This window comes from Bidens hawaiensis, unplaced genomic scaffold (assembly GCF_021521415.1).
Source record: "Bidens hawaiensis isolate Kalapana, Puna unplaced genomic scaffold, B.hawaiensis_p1.1 tig00013426_1, whole genome shotgun sequence".
Taxonomy (NCBI): Eukaryota; Viridiplantae; Streptophyta; class Magnoliopsida; order Asterales; family Asteraceae; genus Bidens; species Bidens hawaiensis.
In genome coordinates this window covers 56,375-67,107 of record NW_027492138.1, presented here as the reverse complement: position 1 = coordinate 67,107, position 10,733 = coordinate 56,375, and the positions used below count along the sequence as shown (strand labels likewise).

Here is a 10,733-nt window from a genome sequence, read left to right as displayed (position 1 = left end):
TATCTAACAATACTGATTTGTTTTAGCCAATGCATTTTAGTTCAACTGACATCGAAGGAACGTGAAGATTTTGGATGAAGAAGCAATGTCTCAATTTCAAATCCGATCTCAACTTTATCGTGCCTTCGGGCGGTGGCTGTTTGAAACATGAGATTGTGGACTTAAACTACAACTGACTGAGATCACAGACGCATTGGGTTACCTCGGATAGCCGGGTTGTTAATAGTAAAAAAATAATAATAAAAATAAAAATAAAATCTAACAATATATTGAAAATTTAAGTTATCATTATCATTACCGATCACTATTTTGGACTTTGGTACCAAACGTAGTCAAATCACAATTTACAATTAGTGTGTGGTCTGTTCTCTCAGCAAGACAACATCTCACACATGATCAGTAACGCAACCAAACAAACAACAACCATGTCGGAACACAGCGGCCGGAGCCGCCGTCTATTATTAGTACCAAGTCCGTTACAAGGTCACATAACACCCATGCTACAACTTGCTACTTACCTTCACTCCCAAGGCTTCTCAATAACCATAGCTCATGCTGACGTCAACTCGCCGGATTCTTCTAACCATCCAAATTTAACCTTCCTACCTTTGCCGGCAAACTTATCCGGCACCGACAACTCCGGCGGGTTGACTCAGTTTTTTACAAATATTAATGTTAACTGCAAACCCTATTTGTATGAATATGTGGTTAAGAGTTGTGATAAGGAATCACTTGTTATTGTTCATGATAACTTGACGTTCTTTGCCGGTGAAGTTGCCGGTGAGTTGGGTGTTCCAGAGATTGTCTTACGTGGCAGTAGTGCGGTTTTCTTTCCTGCTTTTAATATTATTCCTAAACTTCATCAAGATGGTCGATTTCCTCCATCAGGTAATTAATTAATTAACTGATAAAACCGAACCGAAGGTTAGCTTTTTAGTTTGGTCATAATTTATAAAGGAAAGGTTTGGTTTTGGTTACCGATCATCATAAAATCAATTAACCGAAAATAAATCGGTTAAGATCAGAGGGGGGCATAAACAAGACGAGCCAAGTCCGATCAAGTTTAACTCGTTTAACTTACAAGCGCTTGAGCTTGCACACAACTTGTTAATTTTGAGTTCTACTTTTAAAACTCAAACTCGGCTCGGTTTTTTTTTTTTGCTTATTAATTAGTTTTCAACTTTTCATAGAATTATAATTAATTTTTATACATAATATAGTTATAACTTCTAAATATAATGTAGCATATATTATCCAGTTATAATTTACATGATTTTATACATAATAATTGTTATTATAGTATTATGAGTTTAGTATGTTATATTAAGTCATAAAGAAGATTGGCTCATTTAGACTCACAAATCAAATGAAACTCAATAAGTGATGTTGTAGTTCATGCTTGTTTATTAAACAAGCTTACTCTTATATTTGAGCTTGTTTAAGCTCGACAAAACTCAAGTTTTTAACAAGCCGATCTTGAGTAGCTCATGAGTGGTCACATGATATATTAGTTTGTGTCTACAAACACATATTTACAGGAATTCATATAAGTGATTACTAACAAATTGTTATAAATATGTTTCCAAGACTCTTTACTAGAGGAAATCATTCCAGAACTGCATCCATTTCGTTACAAGGATCTACCTTTTCGTACCCGGCCAATTGATAAAACACTTGAATTGATCACCTTGACCAGCCCCAAGACACACCCTTCCGCGTTTATTTGGAACACCGTCGAGTTTCTTGAACAATCAGTACTAACCCAAATCCGCAACAGCCACCAAGTTCCAGTTTTCACGATCGGCCCACTTCACAAAACAGTCACAATTGGCTCGACAAGCTTTCTTGAAGAGGACACAAGTTGCATCACATGGCTAGATACACAACCACCCAAGTCAGTTATTTATGTGAGCTTAGGAAGCTTAGCTAACTTGGATGAAAATGTAGCATGTGAATTAGCATGGGGGCTAGTTAATAGTAACCATCCATTCCTATGGGTGGTTCGACCGGGTTTGGTTCGTGGGTTTGAGTGGACCGAGTTTTTGCCAGAAGGTTTGGTGGACGAAATTAAAGATAAAGGTTTGATTGTGAAGTGGGCCCCACAAAAGTCGGTTTTGGGACATAAAGCGGTTGGGGGGTTTTGGAGTCATTGTGGGTGGAACTCGACTATGGAAGGTTTGTCTGAAGGGGTGCCAATGTTGTGTCAACCGTTTGATGTGGACCAGTTGTTGAATGCTCGGTATGTGTGTGATGTGTGGATAATGGGGTTTGAGGTTGTTGTGGAGAGAGGGGAGATTGCGGGTGCGGTTAAAAGGGTTTTGGCGGGTGAAGAAGGGGAAGAAATGAGGCGTAGAGCGATTGAGATTCAAGAAAAGGTTAAACTCGCAATTGGAGATGGTGGTTCGTCGCATAACTCGTTGAAGGAGTTGGTAGCTTTCATTTTGTCATTGTAAAATTGTGATTATAAGTTTGTCATTTGTGTATATGATAGTAGTTGTGGGGATGGTGATACACAATAACAGGCGTTTTTATATATCGCATGCCCTGTATTCATTATTAATTGGCCTGGACTAGAATTTATCATTGTAATTCAATTGCATAAAATGGGTCTGGAGTAGAAACTGCCATAGTAGCAGGCCCACTTTGTGATTCATTGTACAAAAATGGCGGCAGCTGTTGTCATGACTCGAACCCGGCACGGAAAAAAAAAAGATTTTAGGTTGACTAACAAAATCTGTTTAAAAAAATGTCGGTTTGTGTTTGACTAACACGTCCCGTTTAAAAAGCGGGCCGGGTTCAAGTTGACCCATATAAAAACGGGTTAAAAAGAACTTTTATAATTATATTTTTGTTTCGTAATTTTGCTTTTTGTTTTAGTTTTTCCATTTATGTGAATATACATTTGCAATTTCCGATCCAATTTTAAGATTTTTAGGATTTTTTTTATGTTATTCATTTGCTCTCTCGACTCTAAATTATATCAATTTATTTTCAAAAATCTTTCTAAGTTTTTTATGAATTAGTTGTTTTTGGGTTGACCTGAATTTATGTGTGTACGGGTCGTTAGGGTTGAAATCTTTGACACGAATAATGATATGGGTTGGGTTCGGGTTACGCATTTCAACCGGTCGACGAGCAACCTATCAGCCAGAAAACCAACACAATTGACACCCCTGTTAATAAAATGGGACTCTGCTCATAGTTATTTTGCCTAAAGAAGAATGTGATGAAGCTGATGTCAAGTCTAATGAAATTTCCCATTAAAAGTATTAATAAATCTTCTTCACATATTATTATCATATTGTATTATTGTCCACACTGTGTTTCATGAAATGTCCAATTAAGTGGGTATACTTTTCGAACTTAAAAAGACGAATAAAAATGCTTGTTACAAATTACAAATTTATAATGACAAAATAAACTCTTCCAATTCCTTCAATGCATTGTGTGAAGAACCACCATGGTTTAATGCATGTTTAACATTCTCTTGAACCTCTATAGCTCTCTACTTCATTTCTTTATCCTCCAAAAGTCTTTTTATTGCATCTTTAATTTCTGTTTTCTCTACAATAATTTCAATACCATGTTGAACCTTAGAACAAGTAAATCAAGAACACCAAACACGATTTTGCATAAAACGTTTATGCGACTTTTTTCATTAATAAGAAATAAGAACAAATACTTTCTACTCTCTCTACGTTTCTCTACTCTACCAAAAGAAAACTAATGATGGGTTTATATAACTCCCACAATTCTAATCCTACTCAAACTAGGAATCACAATTAAACTAAACCTCTAATTTATTTAATAATAAGTAAAAGATAATTATGACACCAAGTTATTCAACTTGGTCCCTCAACTTTGGATCTCCACCAAACCGCCCCTTGAGATCTTCCGTATCGCCCTTATACTTTCAGTATTTAATCATTCGGGTCCTTCAAGTTGGTGTTGCTCCAAGTTTTACACTCCCTCTCAATACCAACTTCCATTGTTCCTCCAAGATCCTTCACACCTTGTAACGCTCTCACCTCCTTGAGCTTGATTCTTGGATTCGACTTTATAACACTCCCTGCGGGATTCTTTTTCATGTTGACAAATAAGCTAGTTTCGAGATTACCACTATTTAGAACTGCATCACCCGTTTTCAGATGGGAAACAACTTTTGCTTTCTTAACTTCATGACCAACTATCATGGTACTCAAAGCAATTCTTCCATCCTCACTCAACTCAACTCCTTCTTTCGTTCGTTCACTCGGATAACCCGAACTTTGCATGAACCTCACGCAAACTCCAACGTCAACTTTGTTGGTTTGTTGATCTTCAACGTTTTCTATTCCACCATGGCATCCCGTAACATGAGACGGAGCTACCTCCTCGTGCACTTCTTCCAACACGGTTTCTCTCTCGTCTTGTTCGGTTCCAGTCACGGTTACGTCTTGATCAACCGTAATTTCTTCTTCAACCACGATTTCCTCATCATCTATATTCAAAATAACATTAGATGATTCCAAGGCTACCTTTAACTGCGACTCTGGCATTACTTCTTGGCTTGTCCACCAACATGAGCCTTCTTCAAACCATTCATCTACCAGGTTCGGTTTGAATTCGGTGTCAACTGTGTATTTTCCTTGAACCTCGGCCATATTAGCCTCCACATCCCACGGTTCTTCTTCTTCTTTAACCAAAGCTGCATTACCTTCCTCCCTAGGCTCTCGACAGTACCTTGCCATATGCCCATTTTGTCCACAGTTATGGCACCTAAACGGAAACTGCTTTGGTTGGTACCTTGATTCCTTGTCTCGGTTCTCTTCATCCGATGAATCTTCTTCAGAGTTGGCAACCCGGCTCTTCCGGTTCCATTCTCTCTTTTTGGGTCGGTCACGTTTCTCATTCTCCCAATATTTACCCTTGCCTTTCTCACAATTACGGTTATGATATTTACTAAACCGATGCTTCTCCTTTCTTCCGACATACAAGGCTTCGCTCTCGGTTTTAATCGACACACCAGCTAACTGTTTTGCCAAGGCTTCTTGTCCGGCAAGAATATTCTCGAACTCGGTTATACTCGGTTGGGTCGCCCACCCTTGAATAGCGGTAACAAAACTACGATACTCCAGCCTTAAACCGTGGATGAGTATCCACTTCATACGAGCATCGCTAACCCGAGACTGTGGATCGAGTTCTCCAATCTCGCGACATAAGTTCTTCACCTTACGAAAATATCGTGCGATTGGAAGATCCCCTTGGGAAACCGTCATCAACTCACCTTCGACTAGTTGCAATCGAGCATCGTTCTTCTTCGTAAATAAGGTCTCCAGTGTATCACACGCTTGCTTTGGGTATTCGAGTTCTTGAATATGATCAAGAACATCATCATCCACCGTTGTCTTGATGATAAACATCGCACGGCCTGCTTTCACCTGCCACTTTCCGATACTACCGTTAATATCGTTTGCAGGTTGTCTCGTCTCGGTACCGTTCGTTACCTGCCAAAGATCTTGACCTTGAAGATACGATTTGATGCACGTCGACCATTGTTATAGTTGCTCTGGTTAAGTTTCTTGATTTCTCCTACCATCTGTAACTCTGCCATTGTTTCGTATTCACTGATCTGGGTACAACTCTGGTTACGACTAGAAACTTACTCTAATCGGACTTTAAAATATTTAGCGGATTTGTAGCAAAAAGTTACTGGCTACTTTAAACTCCCACAAGAAACAAAAAATAAACTCTATTATTATCCCTATATTTTGGTGATCTCTTACCTCTAATTATGTGCACCACAATCTGTGTTGGTTATGTAGTTTAATTCACGTGAACACAGAACACAAATAATGTGTGTTGACTTTCTTCTCATCACAATTCCCAATCAATAAGAATGTGTCGAATTCTCCTTTTTGAACTTTTGGATGCACTCTTATAATAACCCGAACTCCATTTGAGATAACAACTTACAATGATCATAATAGTGCTAGTTTTAGATTAATAAAAATCTTATCATAAGATTATTAATATATATATATATATATATATATATATTTAATTACTTAACATTTACGTTGAATTATGATACAAATAAAGGAATCATAGACTAAATTAAAAGTTCAATGGATAGATATTAATTTGAACCTCAATTCTTATCCATGCATGCCAACAAAACGTGGAGAATTGGTAACACAACAAACTTTTCCACATCCAGTCATGGGAGCCTTTAAAACCCCATTGTGCTCCTTGCTTTACCATCGCATCGCACCACCACCACTTTACAAATCACGAGCATTACTGCCGCTGCCTCGACCCTTCGTCGGACCTGTTGAGCCACTACCGGGAGACCACTTCATCAGACCACTTAAACCCGCCTCTTTGTTCACCGCATTAAACCGCCACTGCATATTCCGGCCACCATCTCCTGCCGCCTCTACGGACGCTGCGTACCGTCACCATTGCTCACCAATCGACGTTGCGTTCCGCTATTCAGACACCGTCACGCATCCGTATTCTCTCGTCGCTCTCGCTCTTTGATACGTTCAGTTACGTTCGTCTACAGAGGTAATAGTCTGCTCTTTGTTAATCAGTTGTTGCTTAAATAATCTGGGTTAATATGGTTCTTGAATTTCGATGTGTTCCGGCGACCAAGTTGTAAATTGAAGATCGATTTTGTTGGATAGAAATAAACTTACCGATGGTTTTTGCCAGCTCAAAGTCAATTAATATGTAACATTTAATATGGTAAATTGGTGCACACTCAAATTATTTTATAAAGCATAATAGTTAACTAAAACGTTTTAAACCTACTGACTATTTATCAAATGAGTTTTAATGTTTCTAGTTGGCTGAAAATTAATTAATATATTATGACGTTAGGACTAAAATATCTTACAGTCGGGATTATTAAAGTGTTCTACTAGTCCATTGTTTTTCTAAGAACATGAGACAATTTAATATAAGAATCCACAATGTTCGATCTCCGGAATATCAAAATGAACGAGCCAACAAACAAGAGAACCTAAAAACTAAAGTTTGCTAACATTCTAATGTGAAAATAAATAAAATGTAGGAGTTAGTACAACTTAACGTGACTCGACTTTACTTGCTTGCTCATCGACTATTAAAGTACGGTTTCTGTTTCCGTTTAATCTTAGTATTGACTCTATTCTGTTGCTTCGTAGTACGGATTTTCGTTACCGTCAGTTATATTTTGAGTTCAGTTATATTATTATATTATAATATATAGCATGCAATAGATTATTTATTTGTACTCTTTATTGCATGTTCCGGTTTTAAATATATTTAGTTATGTGCTTTTAGCTTTTGTACTCTGTCACCCGAGCATGTCTGAAATGTCGTATGGGCGTCAACGGCATGCACTTATCGTGACAGTGCGTAATTAAAGTTCACGGCGTCTCTAGCTTGTGCTTTCGTAGCACTTTGGCCCCTAGAGGCGTATAGATCGATCTTAGCTCTGAGTTTGCGTTTGTTGTGTGGAGATGGAATAATGGGTGTACGCCACGCTCATATTCTCATAGGTGCATGGACTAGCTAGCTGTGTACCAGTCTGTTCTGTTTTGGCTCGTGGGTGTTTCCGTTTCACGTGACTTTGAGTTCTTTCTTTTATGTGTAGTCACGTGGTTTGATGTGTGTATATGTTATGATATGTTTCTTATATGCATCCGTATGCGTTTGATTATGTTCTGGCCAAGTGTCGGATCATACCTCCGAATTTTATTATGTATATGTTTTGGTAAAAAGGTTGGTTTCGAGTTTGAATTGAAGTTCGTATAATTATTTTCTTACGTCTGTCCTTACCTATACTATTGTTCTTTCCGTTACTGGGCAATTTTTGGCTCATCCGTATTTTCTTATTTTGTTTTTTTTTTATTTTGTTTACAGGTAATCCGGGACTCGGGGAAATTAGTGATGAGAGAGAATAATTAAGTTCAAGTTTTTAAAGAGTATTCATTTTCGATTATTTGAGTAAATATAAATTGACTTAGGCTTATTCGAATTTTGTTATGATATCTGTAATAGTGACACGTCAGCCCATTCCGGGTTGGGGTGTTTCAACTCTAATCCCACCGACTTGTACTCCTTCAAGAATTGACTTTTGAACTTTATGGACTTTGTGGCGACGGTGGCACTATTTTTCACCAACAATAATCCTGCTCGTTCGAACAAACAACCTGACGGACTGGTTTTTTGAAACTTCCGAATTCTTTCTCTTACTTTAACACCTTCTACCGGAACTTTAACTGCCTCCTATGTCTTTGATTGGAAGCACTACTTCAATCAAGACTTACTACCGATCGAAAACACGAGCATGGATCGTTAGGCTCTGATACCACTTATTAAACCTTAGAGCAAGTGAATCAAGAACACCAAACACGATTTTGCATAAAACGTTTATGCGACTCTTTTCATTAATAAGAAACAAGAACAAATACTTTATACTCTCTCTACGTTTCTCTACTCTACCAAAAGAAAACTAATGATGAGTTTATATAACTCTCACAATTCTAATCCTACTCAAACTAGGAATCACAATTAAACTAAACCTCTAATTTATTTAATAATAAGTAAAAGATAATTATGACACCAAGTTATTTAACTTGGTCCCTCAACTTTGGATCTCCACCAAACCGCCCTTTGAGATCTTCCGTACCACCCTTATACTTTCAGTATTAATCATTCGGGTCCTTCAAGTTGGTGTTGCTCCAAGTTTTACATACCGATCTTCCACACATAACTTAAATACCTAGCATTCATCAACTGGTCTACACTAAACGGTTGACACAACATTGGAACCCCTTCAGAAACACTCTCCAAAGTCGAGTTCCAACCACAATGGCTCCAAAATCCTCCAACCGCATTATGCGCCAAAACCTCCTTCTGAGGTGCCCATTTCACTATCAAGCCTCTTACCTTCATCTCAGCCACCAAATCCTCTTCCAAAAACTCGATCCATTCGAACCCTTGAACCGAACCTGGTCTAACCACCCATAGAAACGGTTGGTTACTGTTGACTAGACCCCGTGCCATCTCAGTTGCAACCTTTTCATCCATATTAACTACGCTACCGAAGCTCACATAAATCACTGATTTGGGTTTTGTTTATCTAGCCATGTGATGCAACTAGTGTCTTCTTCTAGAAAGCTAGTGGAGCGGGTTGGGGATGTTTTGTGCAAAGGGCCGATGGTAAAAGTGGGAACTTGGTATTGTTGGCGGACTTGGGTCAGCGCCGATGGTTCAAGAAATTCAAGGGTGTTCCAAATGAAGGCGGAGGGTGGTGTGTCGGGGGTGATCATTTTGGCTGATTCAATCGCGTCTTGTGTCGGGAGGTCAATAAAGGGTAGATCTTTGTATCTGAAGGGTTTGAGCTCCGGTACTATTTCATCCAGTAAAGAATCTTCAATAAAAGTTCAAATGGGCTGTTAGAGGTTGCAGTGGGATGAATGCATGCATAATGAAACACATCAAAATTTCATATTTGTCTTATATATTCAAATTATGAGGTTAAATCTAAATGTCAATATAATTTGATAGATTGAGCTAAAAATTCAGACTAAATAACAAAACATCTTAGTAGTTATGGCGTAAAATAATGCTCGTCGAATTTTAGTTTTAAACGTGCCTCAACTTGAGCTCAAAACGACATTGTTTATTAAATAAACGTGCTCTAGCGCGAGCTCTATATAGCAAGATTATATTATGAGCATAATTAAGCCAATTATTTATATTAAAAATAATCAGTTTTATTTAAAATCATATAATTATATACTTTTATAAATTAATATATAAATAATAAAATTTAATAAAAGTATAAGAACCATGCATGAACCCGGGCTCACACTGAGCTTGTAAAATTCTCCACAAGTTAAACTCAAGTTATAGATATATATATCTCGAAACGCGTTAATTAGGGCTCGCTCAATGAATCACGGGCTCAGCTAAGCTTGTTTTCAATATATTTATTCATTTTCAATATAATTAACGTTCTTTGAACTTCTGATTAACAGAGTAATTGGAATTTAAACCTTTTATAAAATATAAGCAATAACCGGTATGATTCTTAAATCATGGTTCATAAATAAATGATTAATGATCACATAGCCATGAGTATTTAAAGTGTTTGTATATGTGCATTTTGGGATAGAAATATTACCATGCACCGGAAATCGGCCTTCTTGGTGAAGCTGAGGGATGATTTTATACGCAGGAAAGAAAGCCGCACTGCTGCTGTTCATGATGATGGACGGTAGACCGAGATCAACGGCCAATGATCCTCCATACACCATGAGGATATCATATATTATAACCACTGATTCCTCTTTCATGATCTGAAGAAGATGTTCCCTTAGATGCGGTTTGCAGTTTTTGTTCAGAGCTTGCAAGAACCCGAGGAAGCTGGTAAAGCTGCCCGGGCCTGCTAAGTTGTCGGGCAAAGGGAGGAATATGAAATCAGAATGATTGGAAGAGTCCGGTGAATTGAACTCCGGGTGAGCAATGGTTATTGAGAACCCTTTGGAATGAAGGTAGGTTCCGAGTTGGAGCATGGGCGTCATGTGGCCTTGGAACGGGCTTGCTACCATCACCATTCGCCATCGTGTACAGCGGTTCTCGGACATCGTTGTTTGTATCAAACGTAAGATAATGTTTTTGTTCTTATTAGAAAATGGCAACTTTATATGGTACTCTTGCAAATATTTATAATGTTATGGGAGTTAAATTTTTAATAT

The 10,733-nt window shown here is 37.9% G+C and overlaps 1 protein-coding gene and 1 pseudogene across 1 annotated transcript; one reads left to right on the top strand and one right to left on the bottom strand.

Annotated features, from left to right (window-relative positions):
* The first annotated feature begins 361 nt into the window (after positions 1–361).
* LOC143544076 (UDP-glycosyltransferase 76H1-like) lies at positions 362–2,495 on the top strand. The gene is made up of 2 exons (XM_077036236.1): positions 362–888; positions 1,588–2,495. Exons 1-2 carry the CDS (start codon positions 393–395, stop codon positions 2,451–2,453), a joined length of 1,362 nt encoding a protein of 453 aa, XP_076892351.1. The 5' UTR covers positions 362–392; the 3' UTR covers positions 2,454–2,495.
* Positions 2,496–3,403: 908 nt separating this feature from the next.
* LOC143544030 (UDP-glycosyltransferase 76H1 pseudogene) lies at positions 3,404–10,733 on the bottom strand (annotated as a pseudogene).